The following is a 16,141-nucleotide window of genomic DNA, read 5'->3' as shown; positions in this document are numbered from 1 at the left end:
TTCAAACTGCATACTGGAATGTGAATGTTTCAAGTACGGCCCCCATCCCACGCGATGGACTATCCCATCTCCTGACTGCCCGTGTGTGGACTTGAGTCAGCAAGAGGGGAGCAAACAAACGTTGCATTGTAAAGAAAATCAAGCAGAGATATTCCAGTAAACCAGAGGAGTGAAGGGATTTCTTTTTTTTTTTGGAAAGAAATTGTTTCAACCTTTTCCCCATTGCCATTGAATGTGCTTAAATTGACAGAAACAGACATTGAAGACTCAAAAGTATCTATGGAAGTACTGATCCAAAACTTATTAAAAGTTTAAAAAAAAAAAATACTTTGGACAACCCTGCTGTACAACAAAAAACTTCTGGAAACAGTTTCCCCATTTTATGATTTGGGGAAAGAATAAGCCAAGTTACATAAACGTTTTAAGAATGAGCCACCACATGCTCGACTTGTATGCTAACAACAACAAAAAAAAGGCAGTTCCTTTTCATAACTTTGTGACATTGCTATAAAAAAAAAGATGTTAGCTAGTGTAATGATGACAAACTTTGCATTAGTTTTTGTCAGATTAGACTAAATTTAACACGAGACGCTCGTGGTTACACAATTCTTCCACCACAAATGATTCTTTTTCTGCCCAAGATATCAACCATGGTTGACTTCACCTCCATCTGTATTTATTTTTACATCCTCTCTTTATTCACACGGTTTAAAAAAAAAAAAAAAAAAAGTACTTTGACAAAGTACAGATACTTGTTTTCAAATGTTGGGAGTAAAAATTCCCATCGGAAAAGCACAAGTACAGCTACCTGAAAAATCTATGAAAATACAGTGGCCAGAGTGATACAATCCCACTTAAATTCAGCTGAGACTTAATAACCCTGAATACAAACAGGCGCTTTCTGAATCATATTTTTTTAAATTCATTAAAGCTTTTATTTGATTTGTAAAAAAAACATGCATTTGATTCAAAAACAATACAAAACATAGTTTTGAAGGGTTTTAGCCAGACTTGGGAGCCCCTTGTAGACCTTTAGTGGCCTGTCTGATCCACTTCCGGAAATAGCTCAGCTCCAGCATGCGGGCCTCCCGCACAGAAGGAGGGTCCAGGTCGTTAGCGTAGCGCAGATCCAGGTGATGAGCGCCGTCCGGAATCATGATGGACAACAGGGAGGCGGACACGTTGTGGGTCACCCCGCCGGAAGACCACGGGTCCAAACCTCCATTACTGGGACACCACGAGGAGACGATTCAGACTTTTTTTTTTTTTTTCCCCCCAGAGCCAAATTGTAGTCACAGTTTCGTACCTTGACTTACAAGTTTGAGTCATTCCGTGACCAAGACTGTAACTCAAATATTATTTCTACAAATAAATATTCCCCATTGATATGAATTGAGGTGCCATTGATCCATTCCAGTCTTCCCAAAAAACTGAAGTATGTAAATTAAGTCATTTTATCAAGCCCAAATTAATTCACAGAAAAGTTTCTCTCATATAGACACAATTCAGGGATGTGCCATTAAAGGGGCTCGGCCTAGTGAGTGTGCGAGGCCATTTTTCCATGTTTATTGCATACGCTTTGCAATGACTAATTTTGTATTTGACAGTCATGTTCAAAAAAATGATATGGAAAGTAAAAATCAACAACTGGCGCACCTTACCCATGTGCGCATTTACAGCTCCTTGGTGCCTTTATAATTGCTCATTTTTTCCCCCACTTCACTTGTACGGTGCCATATTCAAATGTCATGAAGATGAAAATTTGGCAAACAAAACATTTTTTTTTTTTTTTTAAATACACTACGTCACAGCTTGTGACTTAAAATCTGAATAATCAACAGCTTCATTTTTCGATTTAAGAAAATGCAATGAGTTTGAACTCTTAATTATGCTCATAAAAACCCAAACTAGTTTTTGTAAAAACATACGGCTAGCAAGTCAGAAGCGGAGCTGCATTGTGTTTGTTTTCAGACTTGACCTTACTGCCGCTTGTCCTTATACTGTTCTGGCATTGTCTAAATTGTCCTGAATGCGTGAACAGACATTCACTTAAAAAAAAAAACTTTTCCGAGCTTACCTGAAGATGATATTGCTGTGCGAGGCGATGTCCTTCCCGCCAAAAACCACGCCCGCCCAATCAGCTCGCGGTCGGACTCCAAACATGGCGTAGCACTCGTCCGAGAAGGCCTGGAAGTTCCACTCGGCAGGCTCAAACATGTCACGGACTCCGTTGGCGCACATGGGCATCACCATCTCGGTGCAGGCCTAAGGAGGAGGAGCCCCTCGTTTAACAATCTGATTAACCCGACGTTGGCATCCACATTGCTCATTATTGAATGCCCTCATATCTGAAATCCATGTTGCCCCACAGAAAAAGAAAAGAAAAATATGAGATTCTTAAGATGAATGCTCATATTTGTTTGACAAAGTTTTAAGTTTTTGAGCGAATGTACCACTACATAACTTATTTTACAAAAAAAAAAAAAAAAAAAAAAAAAGTCTCACTGCAAGACAACAAAGTGGACTCTGTTCACCTGGTAGTCCCAGCCAAGTATGCCGAGGTTGCTGGTGGCGGTCTCAGAGATGTTGAGGCAGGAGGCGCTTCCAGTGTAGTTGTAGTAGATTTTGGCTCCCTGGGCCACACCTTGAAGGAGCTGCTGGTCAGATGCATACGAATCCAATGCCAGATATTTGCACACCTCCTGGAAAAAGGAACAACAACAACAACAAACAGAATTTAAAAACGTGGCAGTCTGAAATCTGTAATTTTGCAGCGGTCTCAATTTATTCCCCTCAACCAAGAGTTGTATGGAAAACCCTTCCTACAATAAGCTTTTTCATGAAACTTTTCCCGGACACCCCAGGTCTAAACTATCAATACAAGCAATTACAATGGGGTCTTGAGATATGAGTCTTGTCAGTTCTACCCAAGACAGAGCAGCCCTACGTGGGCAACATTCTTTTCTTGAAGAGATGCCTCAGGAGTCGTGACGTCGGTTGAAACATGATAATTTTTCTACAGTTAAGAGTTTTTTTCTTTTTGGTCAAGCTGAACAACCTATAGAATCTAATCTTACCTGATTTGGGAATTCAAAAGTGCACAAATTCTTCATGGCAAATGACAGCAACCCACCCAACAAGCACACCAGCAGGATCAGATTGGATAAATTTTCACACGTTTTCAAGCTTTTTTTTTAAAAAAAAAAAAAAAAAAAAAAAAAAACATTAGTTTATGAAAACCTGTACCGTACTGGGCACAATGTACAAAATTTTGTACTGCCCAGTAATATTGATTTATATGCCTATAAAGAAAAAGTCCTTCAATATAAGAAATAAATTGAGAACAGATGCACCCCCACACTCCTATTAGTTCATTACTGTAATATTAAACTTTATAAAAAAAATTACCAATGACATACTTTCTGCAATTGTACCGCTCATTGTAGTGTTTTGTAACTGCTCTACTCCCTGGGGGCAGTACAAGAAATATGTACCTATACCGGGCACTGATAGTTTGACACCTTACAGCTCAGCAGTAGGACACTAATATTAGTTTGTCACAAAGGATTATGAATAAGTGGTAATTATCCATCTCGATTTGGTCGAGCAACATTTGTGTTCACATATCTGTTGCTGAAAGGGTAACACCACATGCTCATTGTTAGTCTGTCAATAGCATGTTAACGTTCAGGTAGTGGGGGCTGTATGTCCTTGCATTAAATGCACAACATGTACTTGTCTTTGTTTTGTCACGGTTTAGTTTGACAGTAACCTTCAGCTGAAAACGGCAATCAACAGCTTGAACCCTTTTGCCTCTATACAGTATTTATATCTGCCAAACTGTTACTTGTTGTGAGGTCAGCAGTTACCTGCCAGGATATAGCACTCATATCTCAAGTTTCTGCTTAACAAATAGAACCACCCCAAAACATAAATAATAAATAAATAAATAAAAAAGAAGTCAGTTTTACATCAAGGCACCACTTGCATAAAAATTTTCACTATTCTTGACAGGGCTTCGTCTCGACACAAATACCTCCCACTTCCTTTTGTTCCAAAACAGTTTTTTTGTTTCTCTCTCTCTCTCTCATCTCGTAGTTGACCTCATCACCATGTTCCACCTTGCCTCATCATCACATGCAGCACTCACCCATGAGCCCTCCCCCAACCGCAGGCATATTCTACTTTCCCAATGGCTCCGTGTCTCCAGAAGGAAAGCTAAACGGTCATAGAGAGGTTCCTCTAATGTATGCGACCCCTATGGGTGGTGTAAGCGCTAAGATTTTTTTTTTTTAAATGACAAAGCTAATGTGATTATGTGAGCCAGTGTGAGAAGGGCCCATTGAGGGCTTAGAGGTGTTGGCAGAGATGAATGTATAAAGCTAATCCTGGCTGAAAAGTAAAGAGAAGATGCTGCCCCCCCCTTCCGCTGTGCTTTTTTTTTTTGTCTTCTTCCACGATGTAAATCTTCACTTGGATGTGTCCTCGGCCGTCCTCATCCATCGACCACCACCAAGTCATTGCACAAAAGCCTCAGTAACAACACTGATGGGGTTACAAAAACAAGAGGGCCCAGTACTTTTTTGGGGTACGGGGGGGGGGGGTGCATGGTTATTTTTTTTTCACTTTTTTTTTATTGAACTGCCCCACCCCCCCAAAAAAGGTAATAAAAGCAACAACAAAAAAACAAGTTTATAGATTCCAGGCCTAGCTTGGACAATTGTTTTTTCTTGAAATGAGAGTAAATAATTTGAATAATACACACCAGATCATTCACGACAAGCAGCAGTTTGGCTAATAGTCATAATTCTTAAAAAAAGAGGTTTTCTTAAAGCTGTTGATGGCTACTTCCAGTTCAAGTTTACTGTTAAAAAAAAAAAAAAAAAATAATGGGGGAGTTGATTACACTGTTTTTAAAAACTCTACACAACTTTGATGAAAGTGTGCGTTGCTTAATGCTGACATCCTAGCCTTTACAATGTTCTAAACAGTTTTTATCCTCTTGAATACCTTTTAAAACATATAGTAATCCACAGTATTATCCATTATCTGAGCCACTTATCCTAACAAGGGTCATGGGCATGCTGAAGCCTATCCCAGCTAACTTCGGGTAGGAGGGAGGGTACACCCTGAACGGGTTCCCAGCCAATCGCAGGGCACAAAGAAGTGTTTATTTCTAACACACAAATTCACAACATTCCCTCAAAATCCTGTGATACAGCGAGATATGACTATGGAAGGGAGGAGAAGAGGAAGAAAAATCCACAATCCACTGAATCCACAACATGATCTAAGATATTGCAAGGAGCACTCCGTAGATATGCATGCATTATATTGCCCCCTGGTGACAAATGCGAAGGAGACACACAATGAATCCATGCATGAAATCATAATGTGCAAAGTAGCCACCAAGTACAACACTGTAGAGTCCTGCTTTTTTGTCTTACAAAATATTTTGTCAGCATTTTATGGAGGGGCTGAAACAGATTGATGGCATTTTTATTTTATTCAATAATTAGAGTTCAAGGCATAACTGTATTTAGGGTTATTTGCACCTGAAAAAAATAGGAGTAATGTACAAACCAGTGCGAGTGTTTTGTGGGGGATACCCTGAGTCCTAACTGTGATGATGGAAGCTAAAGTTTTTTTTTTTTTTTTTGCATGCTAAACAGTTTGGGAGGGAGGCTAAAGCCAACATGAGGCCCCTCCTCTTGTTCCGCCACGGCTGCCATAAATCCCTGAGAATTTCACATGCAAATCAGGCGCCAAGACGTTTTATGTGAGAAAGCGTTTACAGGCCGCCATAGAGCAAGTCTACTGAACAACGACAGGCATTTGGACTTGTTGTAACAACATGTCGACACACACAGCAACCTGTACACTTTGTTCACAATAGCGGCACTGTGTAGAGAAAACAGAAGAAAGACCGGCTTCACAATTGATTATAAAATCCATGCAATAAAATACCATACACCATGTGTGCTTCTCACACCATACTACAGTACAAACATGAACAACTATATATATATTGCACAGTATGACTTTCACCCAAAGTCAGTTAGGATAGGCTCCAGCTAATGGTGACGTTGAAAAGGATCAGCAGTACAGAAAATGGATCCACTAAATACAACACTAGAATGCATTCCATTACACACAACCAATGTTCCCTCGAAGCTGCGCAACTGTGCATTTCTGCACACTCAGCGGAGAGGAAAACAGATGCAGCGCAGTGAACTACAGCCTGATGTCTTTTTTTTTTTTTTTTTTTATAAACATGGCAGCAGACTGCCTCTCACAAAGAGCTGCTGCTTGGCCACACACTCTACTTCCGAGTTTACCTAACACCACCCCTCCATTTTAAAAGGGGTACACTCATAATTACAAACACCGGGGTATGTGAATAAAAAAAAGGTCTGGTCTGAAGCCAAAGTAGAAAGTGCAGTATGAGATGGTGTACAATGTTAAAATTCCACCTTGGCACAGCCTGAATGAAAGCACAGACGATACATTGCCCAAAAAGCTAATTCTGTATTTAAATATAGGAGGCAACATAACATTAACCCTAAAACTGTTTGGGTGTATCATTCAGCTTTCAACATGCATTGCCAAAGATATTCTGCAAGCGATAATTCAGTTTTACGCCAAGAAAAACAGACGAGGATATTGTGGATTAAAAAAAAACATTTGGAAGCAACATTTTAAAATTTTATAGTTAATAGTAGGCTTGGTATGTATTTGTATTGTAATGTATTTTTTTGTCTGTAGACAGTTTCAGTTTACGTTAGCAAAAACAAAATTGTTCTTAAAAGTGTTCTAATGGGAATGTAGTCTGAAGCTTTTAATGAGTCATGTTACTTCATAGGATGACATTGATCTGACCACAGTGCATACGTCTGATGTTGCTCACAGTGGTCAAAGGGAGCGCGCACGGCCTTAGTGTGTTTGGTCTGACACGTCAAAAATTCAAGGGAACATTGCATACAACTGGACAATATATAAAAACACTGCACTACACATGCAAAACACTACATTACACAGTGGAAAACAATTCAGTCACACTGTATGCACATTAACACACACACACACACACACACACACACACACACACAAAACCCAACCAGTTCATAACATTTAGGGGTGCATAATATTTTGTTTGTGAATCTTCATCGCGATGCACACGTGGCCAATAGCCCCTGCGATGTTGGCGTTCTGGAATATACAGTGAACCAAGAGTCAGTATTAAGAATGCCAAGCAGAGGGACCCATGTGGACGTGCCACTAGAAAATGTGACTGCAACATCTCCTATTTCACAGATACACAAGAACTGCATGAATGTGCGTTCAAGGACACTGCGTAAATAGGAGTGAATGTGTTCTTTCGTAACAATTGTATAACTGGATAAACAGAAAAATTATTTGCATCAAAATGCATCAGTTAAAACACTAAAATCACACTGTGTTAATATGCAAGTGATTTTCCAAGAGTAGATAAATGATTTTCTTCAGCTAGAGCTGCAAGGAATGCAAAGTTCATGACATACTATGTTGCACGTTTCTCTTTGCAGAGTGAGGACAAAAGTCCTGTTTTTGTTTTAATTACCCATTTTAACAAACACCATTCAAGTGTTTGAGTAGGCCTGTTTTGTTAAAAGGTAAAACTCATTACAGCTGGTCTGCCGCTTACTGAACGTAATTACAGAAGCCGCACACCGCGAGACAGTCTGGTAGTGTCATCAGCTGCTTAAGTTTGACGCCATGTCGTTTGTTGTCGTTACCTGGATGGGCCAGCGAGGCAGCGGCTGAAGGAAGTCGGCTTTGTAGGGGTAGTCCACCATGGCCAGGTTCACCCATGTCTCCTGGAGCCAACCCTTGAAGCCAAACACGTCCTTGTCGCTCTTAAGTGGCACGCACAAGCCGAACTCCTCGGACAGCCACTGAAGACCCGAGGCTGCATGAAACAAGAGAGGACAAGACTGAAATCTCGCATGTGGTGATTAATTAATGAGCATTTACATTACAAAGTCTTATAATATTTGGTGGATTCATGTTACCCCCCCCCCCTCAAAATTGGTTATTTCAAATATATCTATTCATTATTAGATAACACAATTCTAAAAACTCAATTGATTAAAAATAAAATTGAAAATAAGTAAAACGACTGACCACTGACATGCATTTGGCATTTATTGCAGAATTGGTTAATGAATTACAATTCGATGAAAGTTAAAGTAAAAATCTTGATTTTTTTTTTTTTTTATTTAAATTATTTATTTTATACCCAGTTTTTTTTCCCCCCCAATGTTTAATTTATTGTTGTAAATTCATAAATGAGTATATAAAACTCTTGTGGTTAAAATGAACAAATACTCAATTTTTTCCAAATTTAAAATGTATGCAAGTGTTATGTACAAAATGTCTCACCAGTGCTGGAGAGGTTACTGATGGCCTTCCATGACGCTCTGATGTTTGCGTCGCAGTTGGGTCCGCTTTTGGCGAAGTCCTGCGTGACTACTTTGTAGAAGTCTCCGCATGGCACCATCCCTGTGAACTGCCAAATTGGTGCGGAGGCGGCCAGTGCACTGGGAAAATTTTTTATTGATTTAATTTTTGAGCTGCAATTACCAATTTGGAAGACGTTGGTGTCAACCCAACCTGCCCCTCTTACCCAACGACAATGCTGGGATATTTCATCCTGAACCAGGCAGCCAGCATTCCGCCGTACGATCCCCCAATGGCGATGACCGGGCTTTGCTGAGCTCCGGCTCTGCTGAGCTTCACATTCTGGATCAGTACGGCAAAGTCCGCCAGGGCCTGCTCTGCAGTCAGGTAGTTCAGGTGTTTGCTGTCCTGCAGACAAATATGTGTGCTTTTCAACACAATATTATATACAGACAGTAAAACCTTCACCTTTTTATGACGACACAATGACGAAATGGGTTAGAGTCACTTTGCTACAGTGTATGACTAACGGCCAGAATGGCTAATTGGGCTCAGTTTGAATACTTACATGTAGAGTGTGTGTGTGTGTGTGTGTGTGTCCCAGTTCTTATTAAAGACGTACACTCGTAATTACAAATGTTACAGTACTTACGCAGCCCACCACCGCTGCTTTAGTTCACAACAGAGTCTGGGCAACGTAGAGCAAAGATGAGCCTGACATGCTGCTTATGTTTACTTTCGATATTAATGGAGAAAGCGAAAAAAGAAATGCTGTTGTTTTAAGATGCAATGACTGTCGGAATATGTGAATAATCGGAGAAAAAGTGCTTAAACTGGATGAGATTCTCTCCGTTCTGAGTGGAAAAGGTCTGGTCTGAAGCCAAAGTAGAAAGTGGATGAAATGGTGGGTAATTTTAAAGTTCCACCTTGGCACAGCCTGATCCAGGATGAAAGCACAGACAATACAGTGGAAAAAAAAGCTAATTCTGTATTTTAAATATAGGAAGCAACATAACATTAACCTTAAAACGGTTTGGGAACATCATCATCATCATCATCATCATCATCATCACCACCACCACCACCCCCCACCCCCCACCCCGTCGTCGGTAGCTGCTTTAGACTATAGGCAATCTGATCACCGTCTCTATGGACCTTGCTTTGTTCATTGAGAACAGAAGAGGACCCCAACCACAAACTGGAGAGTCCAGAATGTCTTGCCAAGATGAAGAATTGACAACCAAAATCTCGAGGGGTCCAACTCGTGACTGAGCACAATTTAGTGTTTTTTTTTTTTTTAATGAGCATATTCACTTACGCTAAAAGAGTCCGTTCCAAATGGCATCGATTCTCCATAGTAGCGATGTTCTGCGAAGACCAACATGGCACCCAGCTCTCCGGCCACGTCCCACATGAAGCCCTGGACCACAACCAGACCAGTTAGACTTTGTATCCTTACAGTGGTACTTTGACAGAAGTCAAGGTTCCACTGCATTTAAATATTGTACACGTAAGAGTGAGACGCAGCTTAACTGACAGTGTTGTTGCAGAACCAGGTGATGTCGCCTTCGTTGCCCGTGTAGAACAAAATGGGACCACCCGGCGAGCGCCACTGCTTGTCGGCCACAAGGTAGCGCTGTTTGAAAGTGCCATCCTCCACGAAACCAAAATGATCTATCTGGTGTGGAAAAAAAAATAAAGAAGTCAGTTGTCTTTTATTTCAACGTATGACTAAGTTCCAACACAAAACAGAAAAATCTTTTGATATGAGACATTGCTTCAGCCTGAGCATAAAAGCAGTGAATAGGCAAGATCTTCGGTGAGTAACAACAGATGCCCAAAAAGATCTGAATGGAGGGGGGGGGAATAAATAAATGAACTTTGCTCAGGACTACAAGTGTCACAATTATCAGAGCTTTTAATTGCAGACAGCAAAATTAGAGACTTATAACCATATTTTTTACAAAAATAAAGTGGTTCCTAGAAATTATTTTTTTAGTGTAGATTCTTAGTCATTTAGGTTACAGTAATCAGCAAAGGTTGAATCAAAGCAACTTGGCTATATTTGTTGTTGTTCAATGAAATTTTCAAAATACAACTTGGGCTTTGTGAGAAGGTGAAAAAAAAAAAAAAAAAAAAAAAAGTGTGTGATGTCAACATTCCAAATTTGACACTAGAAGCGACGACCAACTGTAATGCGCAAATATCCATGTCACTCACATTTGAAAAATGTACGGGTGTGGTCAGTCATGCCTGCAAATTTTAAGTTATGGGTGTGGTCCACCAGTCATGCCCACATATATAAAGGTGCACGTGTGTGTTCTGTTTGTAATTATGAGTGTACCCCTTTAAGAGCGGAGGGGGGCGGTGTCAGATAAACTAGGAAGTAGAAGTAGGCTGAGAAGCAGCTCGTTGGTGTGCTTCCGTGTTGTCAGGCTGTGTTTCACTGCGCTGGATCGGTTTTCTTGTGCACTCAGAGTGTACAACAAGTGCGTAATTGTGCAGTTTTGAGGAAACTTTGGTCAAGACTGCAAAATAAGCAACGTCTTTCAATATCTATGTATTTCTACTTGTAACAAAATTTTACGCGCGTGACTTTTCGTGCTCAACTGTGCAGATTTGTGAGTGCGATTGCACGCGGGTACATACGCGCCCGTTAAATCACACTGACTGAAATATCTATCCATTTTCTGAGCCGCTTATCCTCACGAGGGTCATGGGAGGGCTGGATCCTATCCCAGCTGTCAGCGGGCAGTAGGCGGGGTACACCCTGAACTGGCTGCCAGCCAATCACAGGGCACATAGAGACAGACAAGTTGGACTCACAATCACACGTAGGGGCAATTTTTTTGTCCAATTCATGTACAATTTTAGGGATGTGGGAGGAAAACGGAGTGCCCAGACAAAACCCACGCAGGCATGGTGAGAACATGCAAACTCTACACAGGCGGGATTGAACGTCGGTGCTCAGAACAACAAGGCCCATGCGGAATTATACGGATTTACAAAGTCAGCTCGGGTTCAAGTGATTCATTCCATCCCCCATTTATGACACCCTGGACACCTCAATTATAAATCTTTTAATTTTTCCCATCCTTAGTCCCTATGTGAACAAAAGGAGGCAGTAACTTTACAAGGCAATGGCAGCAGAAAGATTCAAAGCATCCTTTCAGCATGTGGGCGTACCATTGAGTGTTGCCAAAAACAAAAACAAAAAAAACTGGCAGAGCGACATGCACCGATGGGATCATGTGCAGAATAATTGTGTGAACAAAGCATATAAATCTGGTTGTGTCCTTTAAGAGGTCACCTCCTCTCCTACCCATTCATTGTTTTGATTTATCTAATGATGTCTTTTACTTGGAATATTGTCCTTTCAAAAGGTCAGTTTCATATTTGCCATTATTTTTCTTTTGTATTGAGCCACCAGAATTTATTTGGAAGCATAGAAGTAAGATGCAGATGTGTTTTGTTCCTGTTTGAATCATTCACTTTACAGGAAATCCCCAGGCTAAAAGCTTTCATTGACTACTCACAAAATGTTTTACGATTTCATATAAATCCCCCAAGATGGTGGCAAACTACTTTTGTTGAGAGGAGACCCCGCGATTGGCAGGTTCAGGGTCTGCCCCGCCTCCACTCCGACATTAGCAAGGATCGGCTCCGCCTCTCATGCAACCCTTTTGAGGATAAGCAGCTCAGAAAAATGGATGGATGGAGACCTCAGCTCATTTTTACAATCCCTTGGCAAAGAGATGGCAATAGGGAGCCCTAAAACAACACTGTATACTTGCTTCTGACTGGATCTTTTGGGGCCACTTCCATAGCAGGAACTTGTCTAACAAGGCTATGGGAAATCCAAACAGGCCTTCCTGTGTGCGGTTCTGACGGGCATGTCCAGGCAATTTTGTTTCGATCAATCAAACAAGTGTGGCAAGCTTTATTTTTCTTTTTTAGATCTTTCCAGGGAGTGCCACAGGGTGATTTCTGCAGAGGTCCTATCCATCCATTTTCTGAGGAGCTTACCCTCACGAGGGTCGCAAGACTGCTCGAGCCAATCCCAGCAGTCATCGAGCAGGAGGCGGGGTACACCCTAAACTGGTCGCCAGCCAATCGTAGAGCCCATGGAGACAGACAGACAGGTGCGGCCAGTATTTGAACCCCGGTCCTCAGAACTGTGAGGCCAGCGCTCTACACCTGCTCCAACGTCCTGCCAGGGGACTCCTAGAAATTCAAGTATTTTCACCAGGGTACACACAAATACTTCTGCATTTAGCATCCGTTATCTGGAGAAGATACTCGGTTTTGAGTGGAGCTCATTTAGGCAAATTCCCAAGAAGGGTTTTGTCAGAGTATGCAAGCTTTGAAACTACACTAACTTCAAACCAACATGGCTTACTTCCTGTTTTTTTTTTTAAAATGCATGTCAAATGGTGAAAATGGTGTCGGGGCTTTTTTATATATTTTTAACCTTTCCCTCAGGCACGAGCAAGTACGTTTTGGTTGTTTGCAACTGTGATGTTTAAAAATAATAATTTACCTGTGGGAAAACTGGCAAATTTAGGGGTAAACTGATGAGCCTGTGAATGGCTCCTCTTAGCATGCAGACCCGGTTACACGAGAAGTAGTGCCACTATGTGGACATTGTGAAAATTACTGCTTGGATGACATCCATCTATTTGCTGAGCAACAGGCTGTAAAAGGGGATTTCCTGCTAATATGAGGGCGAGTACCATGTGACTCACTGTCACGGACAGTGTAGGAAGACGAAGGCGGCGCGATGGATGTGGTGTGAGGAAATGGAAAATGCATCAGATAGACCTTTTTATTATTATTCAAAACGTTGGAGCAGCTGTAGGGCATTGGCCTCAGAGGTGTGAGCACGGAGCTTCAAATCCCAGCCCCGCCTGTGCTGAGTGTGCATGTTCTTCCCGTACCTGCGTGGGTTTTCTCCGGGCACTCCGGTTTCTTCCCACATCCCAAAAACATGCATTCATCAGAGACTCTAAATTGCCCCTAGGTGTGATTGTGAGTGCGAATGTTGTCCATTGTATGTTTATAATTCCTGCAATGTCAATGCCAGTTTCATTGGCTATAATGTTTTGTACTGTGTACTACACAGGTGTCAAACTCAAGGCCCGGGGGTTAGACCTGACCCACCACATGACTTTATGTGTCCCGCAAAGGCAAATCAGTGTCAAAATCCATGATTCTTGTAAAAAATATGTCCCAACATTTTAAATTGTCATATATCATAAATGATAATGTTAAAATATTGTCAGCATTTTTGTGTTACCAAACATGAACAATGGTTGAAAAACCCATTACGCTTGATTTCGGATTCCAAAACTAGTTCATAAATTTCATGTGTAAATATGATGAGGCGATTCAGGATTTCTCTGGTTTTACCATAACAGCCCTCTGGGGGAAATTATAACTACAATGGGGCCCCTGGCAAAAATGAGTTTGAAACCCCTGGTGTACTAACATCAGGCTGGCAGATTTTCACAAGACAAAATTATGTGGTTTGGTTAAATATACAATTTGCACTTTTAAAGTTTTATTTAACACCTGCCAAATTGCTGCTTCTTGACAAATTTGAGTCACAAGACCAACACACCATCGCCTCCATTCTGAGCTCAATTTTTTTCTGGAACTTGACTACAAAAAAGGGGCGGGTGCAGTTCGAGCCATGGTAAGCATGTTGAAAAGCTCTTAGCTCAAGTTGACTTCACCCCTCGGGAAACTTCAGGGCAACGAGCCAGGGGGAACGACCACACGCTCATTGTGTTGTTCTTTACTACAGGAAGTCGTGAGGGGAAACGCTTTGTTGGGGCCGGACAACACGTGTGCCACGTCAACAATATTAAGTGCATCAAGAAAGTAATAGTAAGACCAAATAATAAGGCCAAGTGCTGAGTGACGTTGCTGTCCAGTAAGCAATGTACACAGTAGTCGTGCAAAGAATTATAATGCTTCTCCGTTGCACGTTTGTAAGTCATGTGTCAATATTTTCACTAAACATGGACTATGCTCTTTTGGATAAACATTGTCTTACCCCAGGGAGACTTTTTTGCCCGATTCCTACAATCATTGATGTCATCAAACAGGAACTATCCACTTAACCACAAACTGTCACTAGTGAGGGTTGAGCAAGTCACATGGACTGGATACGACACAGAAATACATTTTAATTTATTTTTTTCTCTATTGAACAGATTAAAAATGTATAGATTCTGGGATATAAACGGGAATAACAGATATCCGGCAAAAAATAATAAATTAAAACATTTCACAACGGATTTTAAAGACTAAAATTAGGTCTTTTTTTTTTAAACGAAAAATAGGACTGACAAAAATAATCCGGTGAGTGTATCGCCAACCACACCTGTTAGTAATCACACTAAACCAGTTTAAGGAATTGTAGATTTTTAATGGTTAGCCTCATAAAGTAAAATGAAGTGCATATTAAAAGACAGTAAACTTCAACTTACCTTCTGATCAAAGTAAAAAGTTTGACAGCTGCAACGCTTATTTATTTATTTTTTAATGTTCATATTCTATAATAACGCAGCCATTTCATATCGGATTTCAAACTAAACGAAACTGATTACTCATTCTGCAGGCGTATGCAACAATTATTATTTCAACTCAAACTTTTAGCGTTTCCAGAATATTGGACATTTACTTGAAATAAAAAAAAAAAATCTCAGTCTCGAAAAAGATAAATCACGTCGCAGTTGATTGACGTCACCTTTGCCACTCATTGCCAAGAGTCATACTTGAGTGTTGTGATATGTTTCAAGGTTAACTTTTGGAACAAAAACTATAAAACACCTTTTTTCCCCACTCGCAGTGCAAATGAGAATTTTGGGTGCATTATAAAGAGTTAAAGAAAGGTTCGACTCACCTTCTGGTCAAAATATAAAGTTTCATAGCTGACGGGGATCTCAGAGGAGGGAAACGACGAGCCTCCACGTCTGGTGAACAGTTGTCGAGTTTTGAAGGCGTTTAAGGAACCAAAACTCAGTAAAAACATGCAGGCGACTGCAGCTAGATCCAAAAGTCTCTTCCCGGCTCCAGACGTCATCTTTTTGCCGTGTGCCCAAGACTCCCGTCGTCAGCACATTTTGGGGAAGAACACCGGATGATCTTCTTAAAGCGGAGGAAAGAGGAAGTGAAACTCCCTGTCAGCAGACATCAAAGTTTTTGTTCTTCAAGCAACAATAACTATCACGTGTCTACCTGCTGAGCATATAAACAGTGGGAATTTGGGGGTTTTAGAAAGCTGCATTTGGTTCTCATTTATCATCCATTTGCCTCGCCGTCCTCATCGTAGCTTGCTAAACGCAAAGGCTCATGGGAGTTGTAGTTATTTACGTTGCTCCGTTGATACGCATCACAGCACCGAGATACAAAAAGCAGAGGCGGTAAAAGCACTCAAAACTCTGTATTCCAGCTAGACAGTAGTAGAGACTCTTATGTAAAGTAAAAGTTATTCAACTCTTGTTTAAGTAATACAGTAAACACCTCTTTGAGCTATCACCTTATTGCTGTGGAGGGGTTTGTGTGTCTCAGTGATCCTTGTAGTGCAGTTGTCTGGGGCTACATGCAACAGACAAAGCCAACCAGACAAAGTTTGAAGAAAGAAGGGGGCGCGGGTTTGGGGTGTGGGGGTGGGATTATACTTTACCCAGACATA

General features: G+C 40.9%; 1 protein-coding gene across 2 annotated transcripts; it reads right to left on the bottom strand.

The window, feature by feature from the left end:
- Positions 1–795: 795 nt before the first annotated feature.
- On the bottom strand, positions 796–15,835 carry prcp (prolylcarboxypeptidase (angiotensinase C)). 2 transcript variants are annotated; one of them, XM_061826890.1, is made up of 10 exons: positions 15,685–15,835; positions 15,350–15,594; positions 9,977–10,117; positions 9,758–9,859; positions 8,666–8,847; positions 8,422–8,579; positions 7,776–7,948; positions 2,535–2,702; positions 2,078–2,265; positions 796–1,227 (listed from the first exon to the last, which is right to left on the bottom strand). In XM_061826890.1, exons 2-10 carry the CDS (start codon positions 15,527–15,529, stop codon positions 1,002–1,004), a joined length of 1,518 nt encoding a protein of 505 aa, XP_061682874.1. In that variant the 5' UTR covers positions 15,530–15,594; positions 15,685–15,835; the 3' UTR covers positions 796–1,001. The 2 variants fall into 2 exon arrangements, with proteins under 2 accessions (XP_061682874.1, XP_061682873.1); XM_061826889.1 differs by having other exon boundaries at positions 15,350–15,805.
- Between the last annotated feature and the right edge of the window lie 306 nt (positions 15,836–16,141).

Source organism: Syngnathoides biaculeatus, chromosome 8 (genome assembly GCF_019802595.1).
Source record: "Syngnathoides biaculeatus isolate LvHL_M chromosome 8, ASM1980259v1, whole genome shotgun sequence".
NCBI classification, from domain to species: domain Eukaryota; kingdom Metazoa; phylum Chordata; class Actinopteri; order Syngnathiformes; family Syngnathidae; genus Syngnathoides; species Syngnathoides biaculeatus.
The sequence above is the reverse complement of the archived record's forward strand: the minus strand, read 5'-3'. Positions and strand labels throughout refer to the sequence as shown.